The 23,784-nt window shown below is 43.0% G+C and overlaps 1 protein-coding gene across 6 annotated transcripts in view; it reads right to left on the reverse strand.

Annotated features, from left to right (window-relative positions):
• LOC124618523 (sorbin and SH3 domain-containing protein 1) overlaps positions 1–23,784 on the reverse strand; it is a 935,475-nt gene that overhangs the window by 801,098 nt on the left and 110,593 nt on the right. For all 6 annotated transcript variants that reach the window (XM_047145356.1, XM_047145360.1, XM_047145359.1 and 3 more), the window contains exon 2: positions 16,029–16,180. In XM_047145356.1, coding sequence (XP_047001312.1) covers positions 16,029–16,180 — 152 coding nt within the window. The remainder of the gene's footprint in view (positions 1–16,028; positions 16,181–23,784) is intronic.

Here is a 23,784-nt window from a genome sequence, read left to right on the forward strand (position 1 = left end):
AGACTTCAACAAACAAGGTTACATTACACGTTAAAAAAATTTCTCTTGTTTCAGAAAAGCTTTCCCTGCTATTATCACTTCACGCATTTTATTCGAAATCAAACTGTCACAGTGTACAGTAATCCAGACAGAGCACAAATACAAAGCACTGGTTCACATCAAAGAATCTGTGCTACCCGTAGAGAAAATGAGCGCTGAAAGGGCTCGACGTTAGAAGTGAAGCACAGTTAGTTTCTCTCAGGTGTGTAGAAACGTCGACAGAAACACAATCCAGATACCTCAGAGTGGCAATTTCCATTCATGAATTTCATGGCTCCACAGAACAAAGTCAATACAATTTTTCTATTTTTGTAATTTTTAATGAGATATTACAATCCCATCTACCTTCCTTGTCACTGGAATAAGAAACACTGAAGGAGCAACATATGTTGTACAGACTTATAGCTCCAACTGTCCTGATAACAGATATTGAAACTATTGCTAGGCGGTTGCCTTGATATTGGTAGCAAAGGTCGCCAGTATTACTTCACACTTTTCTGTTTTACTAATATTCCAAAATCAGTTACGGTAAATCGTGAACTAAGGAAAATCGGTAATTCCAGTTTTACAGTCGTATACATAGTGTGCAAGGTTTACAACAGTAAAGGGTGGGTTTTACAAGAGCTATATAGCAGTGTTTCCCAAACTGTGTTCCGCAGGAAGTGAATAACTGCTCCGCAAAAAGCTATTAACAACATGGCGTTCTCTTCGACATTTTTACAATGTTAATAATTTTTTAAAATTTTATTATGATTTCTGTGTTATTAGTTATGAGGTAAAATTTAAGTAATCACTGAGTAAATCATGTTTTTCTCATTTTTGAACTATTATTAACTTAAAGTAAAACAAGATGTTTCATTAAAGCATCAGAATTCTCAAAGAGTTCCGCCAGAGGAAAGGTTTGGAAACCCCTCCCTAAAGCAATCTACGCCAGCGCCTGTCAAGCCGCAACCCGGCCACGCATGTAGTACTGTTGGTAGTCTACCTCTCTGGCGAACCTCTTCCACACGAAACATTACGCACACAAGTTTTCAGTTTAATCGCTTACGAATATTTCCTGCCATTTATAAAATAATTACGCTGTAGCGCCAAGTAAAGGTTACGGCCTCAGTTACAACGGCATTAGATTTCTTATGAACAGATCCTATATGACATTTTCTTTCACCCCTTAGTGTGAGAGCGTCGTAATGTTGGACATTGTCGGCTGTTCGGTCAAACAAGCATAGTAAAATCATCGGCAAATATCAAGTAATTTAAGAAAGAAGTGTATTTCTGTCGTTAATGCAGACTACGTAATCTATTTATTTGACACAGTCAAAACGTTGGTTAATCAGTAATCAAACAACCGATTTGAGACACCGTGGAATGATCTATAACGTTATATCTAGTTTTACAAAACGTTGCGGCTCAATGTGTGGTGTCTACAGAAAAGTATCGTCGTTATAAGATTGTAAGGAATTATAGAAAGACTTCGAAAAAATTTCCATTTGATGTAATGTATGACAGCTCTATTCAAACGTGGATAAATACAAGATAATCTCCTTCGCAGAGAGAGAGAAAACCCGATAGTGTGTCACGTGAGAGTAGTCTTCGTGCTCAGGACTCTACTGAAAATTCGCTACTATTGCCACGAAGTAGGGGAGAGTGTTCTACTTGCAGGATAGTGTACCTAAGAACACGTATTGCTTCCTAGTCGGTGTTTCAGCCTAGGGACCTATTTTAGAATCTGTAGTTACTGACAATTCGCGATTTTTCACAACACAACTTTAATTTATGTACGTTTACAAATTTGATGACTGAACAACAAAAGAAAGGTAACAATAACGATGCTAGTAAAAGTCTTCTAATTGAGGCAAACAAAAGTTGACTTCTAATTTTCCACAAAGGTTCATGGTAACCCACTAACCCACACACCAGTAAAAGTCCAATTCAGAGTCGAAGACGTAATCTTCAGCGGTGGAAGTCCACGAGGTCGGCATCCAGAGTGAACTGAACTTCGGGGCTGGTTCTAGCCCAGAAATAGCTGTCTCCAGCCAATCAGGTTTTGGCGTAGTGATACTTCCTGCAGCCCGTGGCTCGATCTCCCCCGCAGAAAGTAGTGGTCTGAAAGTCTGTTTCCATTATCTTGTTTGTAAATAGCTGGTGTTTACTATGGTGCTTTGGGTAAGTCTTGGACATAGACATTGTCCTCTGTGGTGTAATATGGGTTGCCGGCCCTCAGGGGCTAGCTTGGCTCCGGCATAACAGAATCACATGAAGGAACACGTACTAGAGACCGCCACGAGCATTTTCCGACATTTTCTAGTGTTTTTCTTCCTGTGAGACATGAAATTTTGTTGTGTGCAGCGTTCATCCGTATTGCAGCTCCTATATATTTAAATTCTGTATAAGATATTAAAGCTATTTCTACTTCAGTAATAGAGTTTTACGTTGATTAAAATTGTGTATATATTTAAAACCAGATAAAGACGCGTGAACGATTACCCATACTTCTTCAATCGTGCACCATCTTGCAAGATCGTGCACATGCCAACGGATGGTCTTCTGCCTCGGAACGCGTGATATTGACGATGAACTGAATTCCTTTAGCGTCTCAACGATTTCGCCTGTCTTGGAAATTACTATTAGTTGCCAATTGCTTCTGTTTCAAAATGTTTTTAACTTGTGTTTATGATAATACAAATCTGTGACGAAAGTCATGGGATATCTCGTAATAACGTGTAGGATCTCCTTTTGCCCGGCGTTGTGCGACAGCTCGACGTGGTATGCACTCAACAAGTCACGTTGTGCGACAGCTCGACGTGGTATGCACTCAAAAAGTCATTGAAACCGCAAAAATACCGAGCCATGCTGCCTCTACAGTCGTCCATAATTTCAGAAGTATCGCTGGTGCAGGATTTTGTGCACGAGCTAACCTGTCGATTATGTCTCATAAAGATTCGACGGGATTCATGTTGACGATCTTGGTGGCTAAATAATTCGCTCGAATTGTCCGGAATGTTCTTCAAACCACTCGAAAACACGTTAACACAGCGCATTGTCATCCATAAAAATTCCATCGCCATTTAGGAATATGAAGTCCATGAATGGTTGCAAATGGTCTGCAAGTAGCCTAATGTAACCATTTCCAGTCACTGATCGGTTGAGCTGGACCCGAGGAGCCAGACTATTCCCTGTAAACACAGCCCACACCGTTATGGAGCCACCACCATCACGCGCAGCCCCTTTGCACGACTTGGGTCCGTCGCTTCGTGGGGTCTGCGCCACACACGAAGTCTACCACTAGCTCTTACCAACTAAAATCGGGACTCATCTGACCAGGCCACAGTTTTCCGGTCGTTTAGGGTCCAACCGGTATGCGAGGATCTGCACGCGATGTCGTGCCGTTAGCAAAGGCACTCGCGTCGGTCGTCTGCTGCCATGTCCCATAAAGGCCAAATTTCGCCGCACTGCCCTAACAGATACGTTCGTCGTACGTCCCACATTCCTTTCTCCGGTTATCTCGCGCACATTTGGTTGCCTGTTAGCACTGACAATTCTGCGCAAACACTCTGCTCTCGGTCGTTAAGTGAAGGCCGCGGCCACTGCTTGAAATGTGGTATTCCTCGAAAACTCTTGACAATGTATATCTCGGACTATTGAATTCCAACTACCATTCCGTGTTCAAAGTCTCTTAATCCGTATTGTGCTGCCATAATTGTGTCGGAAACTTTTCCACATAAATCATCTGAGTGCAAATGAAAGTTCCGACAATGCTCTACGCTTTTTTACCTCGTGTACGTAATACTACCGCCATATGTATAGGCTATGTGTATACCGCTATCCGATGACGTTTGTCACCTCAATGTACTTCCCCTTAATTTGATTTCACATATTGATTATTGAGTGGAGCAGCGTAATAATGTAACTGTTGTTATTAGTCTTAATAAAAACACAACACTGATAACATTTTCTCGATTGAAACACTTTCAAGTTGGAAGAGAATATCTGGTGCCAGACACATGACCATGGTGCACCTTGGAACAACTTTCACATTTGGAAAAACCTCACTTTTCAGGAGTAATTTTTAAACTATTTTCTACAAGACTGCAACACACATAAACTTAATGTTACAGTTTCAAAACAGAATGAGGAAATATATTAAACCCGAAGTGTTGAGTGCTATTGACAAAGAATTTCAGATCGATTCCGCATTTCTGAATTTCCGGAAGGCTTTTGACACTGTACCACACACGCGGCTCGTAGTGAAACTGCGTGCTTATCGAATATCGTCTCAATTATGTGACTGGATTTGTGATTTCCTGTCAGAGAGGTCACAGTTCGTAGTAACTGACGGACAGTCATCGAGTAAAACAGAAGTGATTTCTAGCGTTCCCCAAGGTAGTATTATAGGCCCTTTACTGTTCCTTATCTATATAAACGATTTGGGAGACAATCTGAGCAGCGGTCTTCGGTTGTTTGGAGATGATGCTGTCGTTTATTGACTAATAAAGTCATCAGAAGATCAAAATAAACTGCAAAACGATTTAGAAGAAATATCGGAATGGTGCGAAAAGTGGCAGTTGACCTTAAATAACGAAAAGTTTGAGGTCATCCATATGAGTGCTAAAAGGAACTCGTTAAACTTCGGTTACACGATAAATCAGTCTAATCTAAAAGCCGTAAATTCAACTAAATACCTAGGTATTACAGTTACGAACAACTTAAATTGGAAGGAACACACAGAAAATGTTGGGGGGAAGGCTAACCAAAGACTGCGTTTTATTGGCAAGACACTTAGAAAATGCAACAGGCCAACTAAGGAGACTGCCTACACTATGCTTGTGCGTCATATTTTAGAATACTGCTGCGCGGTGTGGGATCCTTACCAGACCGGATTGACGGAGTACACCGAAAAAGTTCAAAGAAAGGCAGTACGTTTTATATTATCGCGAAATATGGGAGTGAATGTCACAGAAATGATACACGATTTGGGTTGGAAATCGTTAAAATAAAGGCGTTTTTCGTTGTAACGGAATCTTCTCACGAAAGTACAATCACCAACTTTCTCCTCCGAATGCGAAAATATTTTGTTGACACCGACCTACATAGGGAGAAACGATCACCACGATAAAATAAGGGAAATCAGAGCTCGTACAGAAAGATATAGGTGTTCATCCTTTCCGCGCGCTATACGAGATTGGAATAATAGAAAATTGTGAAGGTGGTTCGATGAACCCTCTGCCAGGCACTTTAATGTGATTTGCAGAGTATCCATGTAGATGTTACAGGGCTGGTTGGTTTTTGGGCGAGGGGACCAGCCGGCGAGGTCATCCATCCCATCAGATTAGGGAAGGATGGGGAAGGAAATCTGCCGTTTCCTTTCAAAGAAACCATCCCGGTATTTGCCTGAAGCGATTTAGGCAACTCACGAAAAACCTAAATCAGGATGTCCGGACGCGGGTTTGAACCGCCGTGCTCTCGAATGCGATTCCAGTGTGCTAAATACTGCGCCATCTCGCTCGGTTACCGGGCTGGCTAGAGGCGAAAGAGTGAAAAGTGTTCCAAGGTGTAACACTCTCCCCTGCCTTCCGCCACGGAGAATGATCAACAAATTTTATTATAGAGTCGTAGACCTCTCACGATATTTAGTGAGAGACATTCTAGAAGTTCAGCTGTTATGGACTCGATTCCACATACAGCGCAAATTCGTTTATCCAGCCATAATTAATAAGGATCTCAGGTTCATCCATTTTTATTTTGTGTTTGTAGAATACTAACTGAACAATATTTGTACTCCAGACATAACAGCGGCAACAATCTACGACGAGACTCACTAAATTTAAGTCAACCATCACAGAGAAATACTGGCACAAATGGTTCAAATCGCTCTAAGCAACATGGGACTTAACATCTGAGATCATCAGTCCCCTATACTTAGAAACTACTTAAACCTAACTAACCTAAGGACATCACGCACATTCATGCCCGAGGCATGATTCGGACCTGCGACCGTAGCAGCATCACGGTTCCAAACTGAAGCGCCTAGAACCGCTCGGCCACAACGGCCGGCTATAAACACTACCACGGAGTCAAGTTAATAAGCTGACAATGAGCTGTACAGTATTGTGATGACTCCCTTTTTTCTCAATGTAAAATGACGTCGAAGAGGAATAAAGTGGTAGTGCCTTTCGCCAAAAGCTTATATGAACTGCTTAACATAGATAACAGAGAATTGGTGAAAAAGATTGCTGGCGAATTTAGTGTTAAGATATTTTCTATTATCTCAGGACATTCAGACCAAAGTGTTTAGGATGATGAAATTATTGCTGTTTGTTCGTTTGCAGACAATAAAGACAGTTATCATGGATCAGCTGACCAAACAGAAGACATTGCACCACATGGAGATGCAAAACACAGTTTGACAAAATAATGGTTTATAGGGGGGCGCCAGACGCAAGCAACTTTGGTTGAACTGTTGCTGGTGAGACATCTGCGTGATTGCGCTGCACATAATTGGCAAACGTGACTGACACAAAAGAAAATCACTGTTTACGTCAGTGTATAAAAGTCACAGGTTTTCCTACACATTGTTGCTGTTATCGTCTTCAGTCCTGAGACTGGTTTGATTCACCTCTCCATGCTACTTTATCCTGTGCAAGCTTCTTCATCTCCCAGTACCCACTGCAACCTACATCCTTCTGAATCTGCTTAGTGTATTCATCTCATGGTCTCCCTCTACGACTTTTACCCTCCACGCTGCCCCCCAACACTAAATTGGTGATCCATTGATGCCTCAGAACATGTCCTACCAACCAATCCCTTCTTCTAGTCAAGTTGTGCCACGAACTCCTCTTCTCTCCAATTCTGTTCAATACCTCCTCATTAGTTATGTGATCTACCTATCTAATCTTCAGCTTTCTTCTGTAGCACTACATTTCGAAAGCTTCTATTCTCTTCTTGTCCAAACTATTTATCGTCCACGTTTCACTTCCATACATGGCTACACTCCAAACAAATACTTTCAGAAACGACTTCCTGACACTTAAATCTTTACTCGATGTTAACAAATTTCTCTTCTTCAGAAACGCTTTCCTTGCCATTGCCAGTCTACATTTTGTATCCTCCCTGCTTCGACCATCATCAGTTATTTTTCTCCCCAAATAGCAAATCTCCTTTACTACTTTAAGTGTGTCATTTCCTAATCTAAATCCCTCAGTACAACCGACTTAATTCGACTAGATTCCATTATCCTTGTTTTGCTTTTGTTGATGACGTCAGTGATGATGTGTTATAATTATATGCATCTGTCCGACGGGCCTCTTTGCAAACGGGATTGACTTCCACTTTTTTTTTTTTCTTGAGTCGCTTGGTACCCTTAGTTGCTCTAGTGACCTACAATAAACTACGCTAGAAGGGGAGCAATTTCCTGATGATAATTTTGAGTCTACTCACGGTATGTTCATTACTGTGTGTGTGGCACTTTAGAGGAGATTATTGTCTTTACGGGTATTTCTTCTCTTGGCATCGCGCGCTACTGTCCGCAGCAGTCCTGAGCGGGCAGGATGAGGCACTGCTAGGAAGACAGCGCCAGGAACAATGGCCGGGGCACACACAATGAGCGGCGGCGCCGGAATGGTAAATAAATCCCCGGACACTGTCCAGTCAGGGCTGGCGATACAGCTGCTGCGTCCGCCTCCGTGCTGCATCGCCAGCCTGTGTAAGAGGCGCCCACTCTTCATTGCCTTCATAACAGGCTCATTTAATTCTCAAGCACCACTCAAACCTGAAACATTCCCGGGGGTACTGTGATGCCACACTCTCCGAAGGGTGGTAAGCTATTGTCGCCACATCAGCATTAATTTCAACCAGGGAGTAACAAGCCTATGAGACTAGCAATGACAGTAATTAACTTTCACTATAATTCACTATAATTTGATTCGTCATTTTATGTGTGTTGCGAGGACGAACTAGAGGTAGCAATTACGCATTAATGATGTACCCAAAGAGTCGCATTGTGCATAATTTTTGTGTATAGAGGTTTCTAATAATTATTGTCTATCGCAAAAATCAACAAGACTTTCCATAATTTTTATATGATGCGCTAGCTTTCTTTATTTGTTGACATTAGTTACAATTAATCCTCATTAAATGCATCCAGTGGGTGATTCAGCTGGTCCTACTGCTGGGTTTTACGCAGCCCATAACACCTCCAAATACCACACGCAAGATTTTCGTATTCTTTCGCTTGCTACACACCATCTATCAGCACTACAGAAAATCGAATAGGACCTTTCTGTACGAAATGTTGTGTAGTTACATTTCTTGATGGGATACGTTTCCGCTGGAGGCGAAGGCTTTTCATTTATTCAAGAGACACGCATTTGAAAGCAACTTTTGTACATTTTCTTCGAATAACAACAAAATTGCATCCCTTAGCGAACATGCATCCCAGTACAAAATTTACACTAGTGGCCATTAAAATTGCTACACCAAGAAGAAATGCAGATGATAAATGGGTATTCATTGGACAAATATATTATACTCGAACTGACATGTGATTACATATTCACGCAACTTCGGTGCATAGATCCTGAGAAATCAGTACCCAGAACAACCACCTCTGGCCGTAATAACGGCCTTGATACGCCTGGGCATTGAGTCAAACAGAGCTTGGATGGAGCGTACAGGTACAGCTGCCCATGCAGCTTCAACACGATACCACAGTTCATCAAGAGTAGTGACTGGCGAATTGTGACGAGCCAGTTGCTCTGCCACCATTGACCAGACGTTTTCAATTGGTGAGAGATCTGGAGAATGTGCTGGCCAGGGCAGCAGACGAACATTTTCTGTATCCAGAAAGGCCCGTACAGGACCTGCAACATGCGGTCGTGCATTATCCTGCTGAAATGTATGGTTTCGCAGGGATCGAATGAAGAATAGAGCCACGGGTCGTAACACGTCTGAAATGTAACATCCACTGTTCAAAGTGCCGTCAATGCGAACAAGAGGTGACCGAGACGTGTAACCAATGGCTCCCCATACCATCACGCCGTGTGATACGCCAGTATGGCGATGACGAATACACGGGTCCAATGAGCATTCACCGTGATGTCGCCAAACACGGATGAGACCATCATGATGCTGGAAACAGAACCTGGATTCATCCGAAAAAATGACGTTTTGCCATTCGTGCACCAAGGTTTGTCGTTGAGAACATCATCGCAGGCGCTTCTGTCTGTCATGCAACGTCAAGGGTAACCGCAGCCATGGTGTTCGAACTGATAGTCCATGCTGCTGCAAACGTCGTCGAACTATTCGTGCAGGTGGTTGTTGTCTTGCAAACGTCCCCATCTGTTGACTCATGGATCAAGTAATAGCTGCACATACGTTACAGCTATGCGGATATGATGCCTGTCATCTCGGCTGCTAATGATACGAGGCCGTTGGGATCCAGCACGGCGTTCCGTATTACCCTCCTGAACCCACCGATTCCATATTCTGCTAACAGTCATTGGATCTCGACCAACGCGAGCAGCAATGTCACGGTACGATTAACTGCAATCGCGATAGGCTACAAACCGACCTTTATCAAAGTCGGAAACGTGATGGCACGCATTTCTCCTCCTTACACGAGGCATCACAACAACGTTTCACCGGGAAACGGCAGTCAACTGCGGTTTGTGTATGAGAAATCGGTTGGAAACTTTCATTTCAGCATGTTGTAAGTGTCGCCACCGGCGCCAACTTTGTGTGGATGCTCTGAAAAGCTAATCATTTGCATATCACAGTATCGTCTTCCTGTCGGTTAAATTTCGCGTCTGTAGCACGTCATCTTCGTGGTGTAGCAATTTTAATGGCCAGTACTGTAACTACATTAAATTTCGTACAAAAAAGTCCTATTAATCTTTTCTAAAGAACTAACAGTCTGCATGTAGAGAGCGAGAGAATATGAAAATCTTGAGTGACGTATTTGAATGTGTTACGGACTGCATAAAACCCAGCAGCAGGGACACCTGAATGCCCCATCATTTACTATGACATCTATACCCTGCCAATTTTCTGTCGCAACATATATGCACCTACTGTAACCTCTTGGACAGATGTAGTCTTTACACCGTTTTGTCTTTATAAACGGCCAGCTTTATATACAAAGATCCGAAAAACTTGTGTATGTGGTGCTCTACTCCTTCTGTTCAAAGTCCATCAAAGTGTTAAATCTCGCCTGTCATTCGCCGAAACATGCAGTCCTTCGAAAACATTCAGCAGTGCAACAAAACGGTTTAGAATTTTAGATATAAGTAGCATAAAATTAATTCAGCTCTTATCTAAGGTCACTGTTTACGTCATTATACTTCACTGTTAGGCCATTTACGAGCCGCCCTAATTGCTGGGAGCGCTAACACGCTAACTTTCAGTACTGGGAGGTGAGCTAGCCCCTAACTGAGTCTGTATCGCGCTTTAACGACGAGGGCTGGCGGGAGCTGGTGAGCCTTGATGTGGTTTTTAGGTGGTTTCCCATATCCATGTAGGTAAATACTGGAATAATGCCCAAGTCCTGCCTCAAATACACGCACGCAAACACTTTGTAAACGGTACCACGCTTGAGCTTGAGATCTACCCTAGACGCAGAGATGATGTACACAGATTTATTCCCGGCAGGGGGAAGGGGGGCGGAGGTGGTGACGTCAGGAGGCGTATCCGGCCACCAAATGTCACTAACACTCCCAAAATCGGTAAAACGATGCAGATCACATAGAAAACGCGAAAAGACAAAATGAAAAGAAAGGAAAGAGTTGCGTCCTTCACAGTGAAACAGCTGGTTTTTTCTTACGTGGTGTTTTATTGAGAAGGAATCTGTCAAGACCGGTAATGACGCTATTTGTTCCTAATTATTTTTTTATTTATGTTACGCCATACTTTAAGAGCTTTTTAGTCACAAGAACAGCTTTACACACACAAAGATTGGTAAACTACTACGCGCAACACGTCAACACAGCTCTCCTGCATAATGTAGTACAGATGAGAACAGTTATAGGCGAATGTCAAGGTCTTTCAAACATGGTGTTCCCAACGTGTTCTTTCAAATTAATACAGAAGGCAGGGAATCTCAAAACAAATATATTTAGTTATGCGACGTGTGGTCATTGTTTGTAATTTCTTAGTCTAGGGACGATTTACACAGAAGGTAGTTTAGCATGCTAATTACAACAGTGACAGTCACAAGAACTGCTCAAATGCCCGACGAATGTCCTGTACGCAACCAGTACAAATTCTAACAATGAACTGCCGTGTCCGTTACAAGATTCCTGGCATTTCTGCAACGGTACCAGAAGCGACAGTAATTCTAACGACGAAATCGTCTTCAGATTCCACAATGGCTTTATACACCAGCTGGTTTGTGCGCCCCCAGAAAAAGAAACCCATACATGGGAGGCCGGGTGAACTGCATGGACAGGCCACGGGGCAACCTCTTCCGAGCCGTCGAATCCCCAAGATGGCTCTCATACGATTCCTCACAGTAATACTGTAATGAGCTGGCGCCCCATCGTGCTCGAAGTAGATCTTCCAGCAGTTCTGACAACACTGTTCCACAAAGACGCGATATCTCCGTTTGCTTGGGTGGAATGGAAGAATGTATGGCCCAATCAACCTGTCACAGAGAACGTCGGCCAATCGTTGTTGATGAGCGCGAGATCGAGTTCACATGTGCCCAGATATACGAATTGTGAATATTGAAATAGCTTTAGCAGTAAACAAAGCCTCGTCGGTGTATAGGACCTCGTCCGGAAATAAGGAGTGCACGCAGTCAGTTGTAAAAACCATTGCGCGAACTGCACTCGTTGGGGAAAATCTTCAGGTGTCAGTGCTGCCGCACGATGGAAAGCATGAAGCTGCTAGTCACGTAACACATTCCACACAAGGCTATGTCTGACGCCAAGGATGTGGGCATCACGTCATGTACTTTAAGTGTCGTCCAATTTCGTCTTCCATTTCGACAGTTCGCACTGTTCGATTCCGACATGTATCACACACACTTGCACGGAAAATGCCCGTTTCAAGTAGCAGGCGATGCAGAAGTCCGAATGTCTGGTGTTGTGGAACCCGTCGGTTGACAAAGCGCTGTCGATACTCCCTCCCTGCAGCTCGTCCATTTCCATTCACAAACCCGTATACCGGATGCATGTCAGCCATTTCGTCACACTTACACCACTCCATGTTCACTGTTGTCACAAGACGACAATGACTGCCATTGAATCAGTGTGTCTACAAGGATGTCTCCGTTGTTGTCACATGGCGGTCATGTTTGTGGTGTGTTTCCACTCAGACTTCAGAGCCAACCATCCGTTCACAGAGAAGTTTTGAATTTCAATACACATTCCGAGTCAGCGACACCGACACAGCAGCTTACGCCAGCATCACTAATAAAATGTTCCCTAACATTACAAGCTCACTTCAGAGACTGTATGTTCCTTATCGCAATATATTTCTGTTGTTTGCTACCGCCGCTATTAATTTGAACGAATTGTTTCGCAACACCTTGTGTAGTTATTACACCACTCGTAACTGTCAGGAAAAGAACCCTTGTAGGAACGTATAGAATAAATTAATATAACATGAGCAACAAGTTGTTCAGTGCCACAGTCACGGTGTGACGAATATTTCTCCCACCTGCGGTGAGTGTCTGCATATCTTCCATGACCCGTTCGGATGGGCTTCAGAACAGTCCAAGCTGACCGAGGCTGGTCAATTCCAGAGGCTTCCTCCTGGATGCAAGAAAGTTTCAGGCATTGTGGAGGACAGTTTTTTGCAAACAGCATTTCGACTCACCAATGACGTTGAACCGATCTTCATCAAAAATTCTGGCTGTGATTCCCTCTACAAAGAATACATAATTCAGTATCGGAAGGTCGGGATTATAAACAGTCTGATGATATTCACTTAGTAGTCCACTCTTCCGCCCTACATCAGAAGGTGGAATGTGACACATCTTCTTCACACATGTGCTATTAAAACTGACACACGCACAGTACTATGTTGTTGAGCAAAACATTCCAGAGAGCCGATATTCAAAAAGTGTCTTTTGGCGATCCACCAGTAGTGCCAGAGAGACTACGAAGAATACTACTTCTGCTTTTGAGGTAACCAGATGTTCGCGTCAATTGCTCCTTAAGGAATAGCATTATTAACAGTGCCTGGTCGCAGTTTCTTCCTCTTCGTAAGAATTCACCTGTAATATAATGATACTGCAGAACCGTTGACTATGGTTGCGTTCACAGTGGTACTGACAACAGCTACCAGACATCGTCACCAGAGGTCACCCCATATAACCTACTGACTGCTTGGTCGAACTGTGTCCGATAATTTACTATATGTACGAAATAGGTTAGGTTTTAACCTCCTAGGGTAGGATGGATAGCACGACGCCTCCGTGCTTGGAGACGACGCTGCATTGCGCCTTTTGCTATTAAAAAGACCCGAATACATGTGAATGAGCTGTATCTGTCTCGAAAAGAACGTGACCAGTACTGTACTCTCTGTCCTCAGCTATCGGAATGGCCAGACAAGTTTTATGAATTTGTGGTGTGAAGCGAGAAACGTTCTGTTACGTATTGGAGACCATACATGGTGATCTGAAACGCAAGATTACAAAAACTCTGCTGTGCTGCATTTATTTAAAGTTGTGAGAACATGTATCAATTAACCAATAATGACTGTCATTCAGCATACGTGTGGAAGACAAGCGTGAATTTTAGAATAAAATGCTCTGAACACATAAATCACTGGAATGTGGAAAAACAAACACAACATTCGTAAACCACTTCATATAGCAGAATCAACCCTCTACTGGCAGGAAGACGCCACTATAATGTGCACCTAACAAAAGCTTAAAACGGTTCATTCCAGTAACCACAAGCGTAAGATATGCTACCCTATTCACTCGAAGAAGTTAATTTCTGAGATTATAAATAACGGCTAAAATTTCCGACAAAGATTTTGCCTACTTTTGGTTTCCAATAAACCTCCTGTTCAGTCCATAAATTCCGAGCTATAGTATATTCAGATTGTGATTTTTTTTTTATCTTCAGCACAAACTCACTTTTCTAGAGACTAAACTTATCATTTTCTCATAGTCCATAGTCGAGTGCGACAACATCGGTGGATTTCACAGAAGAAAACAAATCTCCATTTCACAGATTGTCGTCCGAAGTCTGTACGTTCGGATTATGAGATCGGCTGCACTGGGGCCGTACTGACTAGAAAAGGTCGGCCGTCTTCGGCCGACTATCGGCCGTTTTCGGCCGACTGTCGGTCGTCGGCGGAATTCGGCGATATCGGCTCCACTGTGGAGATGCCGGTTATCGTTGATGCAATCGGTTTTCGGTTGTATTGGTTTTTACCTAGGCCAGTTAAACTTTACTGTAGAGACCGCTCCAAATAACAGATTTCTGAAATAACCGAGTTTTGGTTTATTATTCTTGTTATTTCCTGCAATAAACGTAGAAATCGAAAGAAGACTGAAAATCTTTGACTCTCTCAGTTTCAAGATACATAGAATTAAAATAATAAATTAAACAGACAAATAAAAGAAAACTTAGTCCGTTCGGTGCTTTTCTTGAAAAGTGATTTGTGGTTGAATACTAGAAAAAAAATCACAAGTATTCCCCTACTGATTCCCATTTTTTGAAATTCTGCTCAAAAATCATGTAATCGGGAATCATAACACTATTTTGGGTATTAGGAATAGTCAGGGCCAAAGAGTAAAACCTGCGATGGAAGAACTCTGATATTCCTGCTAATGTATTCATTTTTAAGGGTTCCAAGCAGATAAAAACAGCCGTGTGGCTAGGGCCTCCCGTCGGGTAGACCGTTCACCTAGTGCAAGTCCTTCGAGTTGACGCCACTTCGGCGACTTGCGCATCGATGGGGATGAAATGATGAAGATAAGGACAACACAACACCCAGTCCCTGAGCGGAGAAAATCTCCGACCCACCCGGGAATCGAACCCGGGCCGTTAGGATTGACTTTCTGTCGCGCTGACCACTCAGCTACCGGGGGTGGACACAAGCAGATAAAGGCATATTATGTAGACACAGGCTGCAAATCGGCTGCTTTCTATTTTTTTGTAAACTACGAATAAAGTACTGTTAATTTATTGCTGTTACCATAATTTACTTCCTCTTTTATTATTTCGTAGAAATGGCAGACGAATCTTTAATCCTTTCGGTCTGAGGCGCCTTGTTATGATCCGCGCGTCTCCCCCCGTCAGAGGTTTAAGTCCTCCCTCGGGCATTGGTGTGTGTGTGTGTGTGTGTGTGTGTGTGTGTGTGTTGTTCTTAGCGTAAGTTGAAGTTAGATTAAGTAGTGCATAAGCTTAGAGACCGATGACCTCAGCCGTTTGGTCCCATAAGACCTTACCACAAATTTCCAAAATTTTTAATCCTTTAAAGCAAATGAAGCATTGTGCCGCATTGCTATATCACTTCGTGAAAATATTTCGAAAAGTTGGTACCTTTCCGCAATACAGTGTATGTAAGGCGACGACTACTTCTCATGCCAAGTGTTTGTTGTTTTTTTTTCTGTCGGCATTATTATTAAAGTAGCACTGACTGCTTTTCTCACTCTCTGTAATAACGAGACATTTCAAAGTAATGCATACTTTGCAAATAAAAATTATTACATTTTAAGGAAAGGTTTATTTAAAAGCGAAAATTTTAGCACTGCTGCTGTGGCTAACTGATATTTCGGCTTTTTACTTGATTATTAGTATAAAAAAGAAACACTTGTTACTACCGAGACCAACAAATATCGAAAATTATCATTATTTAGAACAAAAATACCAGTATCGGTCTTGAGTGGTCGGTTTTTTTTCATCCCTATGCCACTTTGACCTCAGTCTATGGCGTGACAAGTAAGCCAGATTCAGCCTCGCACCAGATCTCCCAGGTGGGAGCTGGAGCTGGAACAAGAAGGACTGACAGAAAGAGAAGAAGGCTGCTCTACTCACTCGTTGAGGCCGAGCCGCAGCGTGTGCCCGGCGTTGCGTAGCAGCGCGTGCGCGTCGCTGTTGGAGACGGCGCGCGTAGACTGCCCATTGATGCTCGAGATGACGTCACCCTCGCGCACACCCTTCTGCGCCGCCTTGCTGCCCGGGTTCACCTGCAACACCAGTACACGAAAACGTTAATGGGGGACGTTCCTGAAATTGACCGAAAGCGTCGATTTTCAATTTATCTTTTATTCATTAGTAGAATTCGTGGACAATAATTTCCCGAAGTTTCAATGATGAAATCGCATCCGAAGTCACTGAAAAATAAATGTGTGACGCGACATTCCTGCCACGCCCATGGCGACCCTACAACGATTGCGTGTGTTACTTTCAAGCAAACTTGCACGGGACACATCTGGAAGGTCATGATGTATACTCTTTGGTTTTATATACCATCTGTGACTCTGTTCCGTATCTCAGAAACAATAAAAAACCAGCTGAAACTTCCTGGCAGATTAAAACTGTGTGCCGGACCGAGACTCTACCAACTGAGCGACCCAAGCACGACGCACGCCCCGCCCTCACAGCTTTACTTCTGCCAGTACCTCATCTCCAACCTTCCAAACTTAACAGAAGCTCTCCTGCGCACACAGTTTTAATCTGCATGGAAGTTTCATATCAGCGCACACTCCGCTGCAGAGTGAAAAACTCATTCCGGAAACATCCCCTAGGCTGTGGCTAAGCCATGTCTCCGGAATATCGTTTCTTTCAGGAGTGCTAGTTCTGCAGGGTTCGCAGGAGAGCTTCTGTAAAGTTTGGAAGGTAGGAGACGAGGTACTGGCAGAGGTGCAGCTGTGAGGACGGGGCGTGAGCCGTGATTGGGTAGCTCAGTTGGTAGAGCACTTGACCGCGAAAGGCAAAAGTCCCGAGTACGAGTCTCGGTCCGGCACACAGTTTTAATCTGCCAGGAAGTTTCATATCAGCGCACACTCCGCTGCAGAGTGAAAATCTCATTCAACAAACCAGCTGTTTTTTTGATGAAGAAGCAGTTTTTGTTTTGCCTTGTACTACTAACGGAGATTTGCGCTAGTGTTCGATTCTTCCATCACTCAATAATGCCAGAGCCTATCCAGTACAAGTGACACGAAAAGTGCAGTATGGACCACATATTTCCAAATGGTGTCAACAGATGGACATCGCATTTATCAACAGTGCCACTTTAGCTGGTGCCGGTTCTAGACGCTTCAGTCCGGGACCACAAGACCGCTACGGTCGCAGGTCCGAATTCTGCCTCGGGTAAGGGTGTGTGTGATGTCCTTAGGTTAGTTAGGTTTAAGTAGTTCTAAGTCTCAGATGTTAAGTCCCATAGTGCTTAGAGCCAATCGAGCCAACTTTAGCTGGTGTAAGTGTCTAAAGGCTTAGACGGATAACAACCCCTAAATTCACAAGGAAAGGCTTTCAAACAGTATCCTGGACATTATCAAGCCCAGTCACAGGTTTCTGACCGACTCTGAATTTCTAAAAACGTGTGATCACGGCAAAATCGATAATCCAAATGAGTCTCTAAATTCACTCATACCGAAACGATGCCCTAAAACCACGTTTTCATCTGCTAAAGTTGTCACTATTGGAACTTACGATGCCGTCCTCCTTATAGTGATGGAATCGTAGGGAAGATGAAGGTATTAGAGAGAATAGTCTTTAACATAGGAAATTTCACTCCAGAGATCTGCATAAAAGTAGATTTACAGCGCCTCTTTGCAACTAAAGTCAGTTCAAGACCTGGTACAAGAAAGAAAGGGTGAAACAAAAAACCAGAAGAGAAGCGTTAAAGCTAAAGAGGACCCTGCGTACAAATTTGGGGCCTTCTGAAGAGGTGACATACTAAAAAATTGTTAGAGTGAACTTTAAAGTGCATTTCCTGAAACTGATGTTTTTTAATGTTTATATACCTTTTTCTCAAGACCTCTGAATGCTTGAATTATGAAATTTTGTACACTTATTTCTAAAAACCCAGTAAATCTTGTTTCAAGAGTAAATTCTGAAATTCTGAGTTGAAGCTGAGATATGCGGCAAAATATTTCTTCTAAAGTAACAATGTGGCTATGGAATTCCGCCTCAGTTATGCGACTAGATTCTTGATTTCCCGTCAGAAAGGCCACAGTTCGTAGTAATAGACGGAAAGTCATCGAGTAAACAAAAGTAATATCCGGCATTGCTCAAGGAAGTGATATAGGCCCTCTGTTGTTCCTGATCTATGTTAACGACATACGAGACAATCTTAGTAGCCCTCACAGATTGTCTGCAGATGATGCTGCCATTTACCGTCTTGTAAAGTCATCAGATGATCAAAACGACTTGCAAAATGATTTAGATAATATATCTGTATGGTGCGAAAAGAGGCAATTGACACTGAATAAAAAAAAGTGTGAAGTTATTCAAGTGAGTACAAAAAGAAATCCGCTAAATTTCGATTAAGCGTAAGTCACACATATCTGAAGGTTGTAAATTTAACTAAATACTTAAGGATTACAATTACAAATAACCTATGTTGAATCACATAGATAATGTTGTGGGCAGAGCAAACCAAAGACTGCGATTCATTGGCAGAATACTTAGAAGGTGCAACAGGTCTAGTAAGAAGAGTGCTTACACCACGCTTGTCCACCCTATTCTGGAGTATTGCTGTGTGATGTGGGATCCGCATCAAGTAGGACTGATGGATGACATCTAAAAAGTTCAAAGAAGGGCAGGTCGTTTTGTATTATCGCGAAATAGGGGAGATAGTGCCACAGACATGATACCTGAGTTGGAATGGCAATCATTAAAACAAAGCGTTTTTCGTTGCGACGGGATCTTCTCATGAACTTTCAAACAGAAGTTTTCTCCTCCGATTGCGAAAACATTCCGTTGGCACCCACCTATATAGGAAAAAATGATCATTACGATAAAATAAGAGAAATTAGGGCTCACACATAAAAATTTACCTGCTCATTTTTCCCTCGCGCCGTTCGAGAGTGGAACGGTAGAGAGACAGCTTGAAGGTGATTCATTGAACCCTCTACCAGGCACTTTATTGTGAATGGCAGAGTAATCACATAGATGTAGATGATGAATTTTGCATCAATGTTATATTATACTTACAGAATTGTTATTAAAATATTATTAAAACTCTTCTATCTATATATTCAATAAACGACATGGGAAGAGGTTACTATACGCAGGGAGATTAAACAGAGAAAATTTTGTGGAAATCTCTTAAGTAGTCTCCGAGAGAAAGTTACATACTTTTGGAAATAAAATTTTTAAATTCCATAAAAAACGTTAAACATACATAATCCAAGGAACTTACCAGTAAATGTGTTAATTTCCTCTAAAACGTAGTACAAAATTTCATTGGCGTATCTTAAGAACTGTGGATTCGGTGCGTCTTTTAAATAGTGTCTGTTTTTCATCAACGGCATTACTGCACTCCAATCTGCTATGTGCAAATGTACTTGTGGGAAACTATAAATCAACACAATTCTGTTCAAATTCTATTGAATTCGTCGTTCTCTGCAAAACTCTGTGATGGCTGGGACCAACTGATCTATTCCAAACGGAGTGCTTCAGATGAAAACAACTTTGACCCATGCGCTGCCTCGAGATGGACTCAAAAGTGTGGTATGATCTCTTCGCCTAAGTAGCTGAACAACTGCCTTCTTCGCACCCCGCCAGGTGGCATATGCGCTCTCCACCTTAATGGCGTTGTCCACCTTCATCTGCATAGATACTCTGCAAGCCACGGTAAGGTGCGTGGCGGAGGGTACCCTGTACCACTTCCTGTCATTTCCCCTGCTGTTCCACTCGCAAATGGAGCTAGGGAAAAACGAATGCCTGTACACCTCCTTATTTCTAACTTCTCGCATCTTATCGTCGTGGTCCTTACGCGCAATGTATGTCGGCGGCAGAAGAATCATTCGGCAGTCAGCTTCAAATACCGGCTCTAAATTTTCTCAATATTGTTTTTCGAAAAGAACGTCGCTCCCCTCCAGGAATACCCATTTGAGTTCCCGGAGCCTCTCCGCAACACGTATGTGTTGTTTGAACCTACCAGTAAAAAATGTAGCAGCCCGCCTCTGAATTGCTTCGATGTCTTCCTTCAATCCGACCTGGTACGGATCCCAAACACTCACGCAGTACTCAAGAACAGGTCGCACCAGAAACCATCTCTCAGTCGTTTACCATCGATAACTGCACTATGGCTACGCAAGGACAAGTGACGTCACTCATGTGGGACGTGGACGCTATGAGCATGGTTTCCGGAGCCACAAGGAATTATCTGTGGCAATTCAGCAAAAAGACACAAAGTACTCACCGGACACAAGAACATTGTAAGGATAATGTCTGACACCTAACCTCAACCTTCATGTAGGAAACTTAAAAAAAAAGTAGGCACACTGACACAGCTTTAAAATACTGTCTTAAAAAGTTTGTTGAAAGGAATTAGGCGCAATTTGACAATCATAGTAACATTCATAAATGCAACACTGTAACTATCCGCCACTAGCCGCAACTTAATCTTACTCTTGCACAGAATGGAGCAACGTATGCAGAAACAAAAAAGTTTTAACATCCTACCTTCAGAACTGAAGGTGGTGGTATATGAGAAATGTGTTGAACGGAAATAATTTTTGTTCGACACTCCTCCTACTCCACAGACATACTACTGAGAAGGTACAATATTTGTGGTTAGGATACATTTATCAAGCTTAGTTATGGATTTGGATTTTAAATAATCTATTTATGTACACTGCCAGTATGTAGCCATGTTTTCACAGAGAAAATATATGTTACATTTAAACCTACTGACAGTCTCTACCTCATACAAAGCAGTCATGTGTTGGAGTCACGGAACACGCAAGAAAACTACACCTAACAATGAGCAAATCTATTGTACCTCTAATAAATGGGCGGGAACATCCAAGATTGTTCAGATAAAAGATCGCAAACAGTAACATGACGGAAAACAGCAAAAACCGTAAAATGTCTACAGGACTCGGACTTGAGTTGTTTTACGCACATAAAACTTGTTGTGGTAAAGACAGATGACACACTGAGATTTACTGAAACAATTATACGGATATTTAATTCAACAAAGGAAAAAGCACCTTACAAAATCTTCAAACGATTATTTAGTTCTGCTCGCCAGAGATTTAAGTTCTTCCCGCATAGGATTAACAGAGAAAAGCAGTCTTTCATTATGATTTAGTTTGATAAGCACGAGAACCTCATATAGATGTTCATCAAATTCCATCGGGAGACGTCAGAGAACAGACATTGTGCATCACAGAGAGGTTTCCCACTAAAATTCCGAGTAAACAACTTCCAAAAATAGTCAAGCAAGGTGCTACTCCCTTCCAGAAACATATCGCAAAATGGTCACAAAGGGAAATCGGAAATATTAGAGCTCATACGCTGGTCTACCGGCGGTCTACTTTTCCGCGCAAATTGGAACAGATACAGGAGAAAAATTGAATGTGGTAGATGAAGTACCCTCCACCACACATCGTACTATGGTTTGACGATTGTAGATCTTCACAATGAACTTCTTTACTTTCGGTTTACTGGCAGGTTACGATTACCCACTTTTGTCCTTAGACGCCATTTGTAGCTGAAAATGCCTGTCATAATGAACCGACATTGACAAATACTTATAGACCCATAAAAAATGAAAATGAGCGTTTGGCGTCATTGGCCGGGAGGCCCCTTGCGGGGCGAGTGCGGCCGTCTTGGTGTAAGTCTTATTACTTTTGACGCCACATTGGGCGACCTGCACTCCGGATGGGGATGAAATGATGATGAAGACAGCACAACACCCAGTTCGAGATCGGAGAAAATTCTCAAAGCAGCCGGGAATCGAACCCGAGCCCGTAGGATGACAATCCGTCACCCTGACCACTCAGCTATTTGTTTTTCCATTTTGTTCGGTATCGTTCGTTGCATTTGGTCTGGGCGGACGTAACAAGACATCCGTTCAAGTTGATCGTCGATTCCTTTACTCATTTTTTTATCACAGAGGGCGAGCAGCCCTCTGACTGAACACGTTGAGCTATCGTGCCGGCTATCGGGCGGACATAGACCCATAGTTTTAACTTTAACGTATCCGTATCTTCAAAGACGTTGAACAACGAATAAATTTGCTGAAGCCGTTAGAGTGCGGGTAAATCAAGAGGTAATGATTTTGTCGTCATATTTTCTTCCTGCTGGCTCGATCCTCGTTTTCAGAAAGTATCGGAGCAATCTGTAGCTGACAGCGTTACTCCTCGTAGTCCATGTGAAGCTAGTAGAACAAAAGGGCGGGATAAGTGTCTTTCATCAGCACTTCCGTGTAAGAAGGTCGTAACAACACGTCTGTCTCCGGACAGCTAGAGCCAGGCAGGAAGGGAGGCATCAAGTAATTAGCTAACGCAAAGCGACACCAAAGTGGAGCGAGCTAGCGATCTTAATGGCGAACTTCCCAACACATTAGTGACCCAGCGCTTCTCCGCCAATTAGTTCCGCCGGACACCAAAAAACGCGTGCACAGTCTCGCTCGTGAACGGAATGCAAATCATGCCGAATTTCGTTCTGTACTCAGTCCACCTGAAAGGCTAATACAAAAATTTACACACTACTACCGCGTGGGGACTTGTGCCGTTTCGAAAGAGTCCTGAGTTTCACGGATTTGACGTTACAGTTACATATCTTGTCACTTTTGCTACACTTTTCTGACGTAACGGGGCTGCAGAGTGCAGCTCTTCAATCAAGAAAGGGAGGTATAAGGGAGGGATTAATAAAGAAACTAAGGTAGAAACGTCATCATTGCCTGCGCAAGCACTCAGACGTACAAAGATAGGGAATCAAATCTGTCGTTGTGTTGTAGCATGGAGCACTAACACTTTGCTGGTGTTATTTAGAGATACAGGCAGGTAATACGGTAGTGAAGTATCACAGGTCTTCTTAAGCTTCTGAGTTCTGCGAAATTTGCTGTACTGTAGGTGGCAGATTTTTGTGTGTACATGTCAAATTATTACACTACTGGCCATTAAAATTGCTACACCACGAAGATGACGTGCTACAGACGCGAATTTTAACCGACTGGAAGAAGATGCTGTGATATGCAAATGATTAGCTTTTCAGAGTATTCACACAAGGTTGGCGCCGGTGGTAACACCTACAACGTGCTGACATGAGGAAAGTTTCCAACCGATTTCTCATACACAAACAGCAGTTGACCGGCGTTGCCTGGTGAAACGTCGTTGTGATGCCTCGTGTAAGGAGGAGAAATGCGTACCATCACGTTTCCGACTTTGATAAAGGTCGGATTGTAGCCTATCGCGATTGCGGTTTATCGTATCGCGACATTGATGCTCGCGTTGGTCGAGATCCAACGACTGTTAGCAGAATATGGAATCGGTGGGTTCAGGAGGGTAATGCGGCCTCGTATCACTAGCAGTCGAGATGACAGGCATCTTATCAGCATGGCTGTAACGGATCGTGCAGCCACGTCTCGATCCCTGAGTCAACAGATAGGGACGTTTGCAAGACAACAACCATCTGCACTAACAGTTCGACGACGACGTTTGCAGCAGCATGGACTATCAGCTCGGAGACCATGGCTGCGGTTACCCTTGACGCTGCATCACAGACAGGAGCGCCTGCGATGATGTTCTCAACGACAAACCTTGGTGCACGAATGGCAAAACGTCATTTTTTTGGATGAATCCAGGTTCTGTTTCCAGCATCATGATGG

The sequence above is a fragment of the Schistocerca americana genome, chromosome 1 (assembly GCF_021461395.2).
Source record: "Schistocerca americana isolate TAMUIC-IGC-003095 chromosome 1, iqSchAmer2.1, whole genome shotgun sequence".
Taxonomy (NCBI): Eukaryota; Metazoa; Arthropoda; class Insecta; order Orthoptera; family Acrididae; genus Schistocerca; species Schistocerca americana.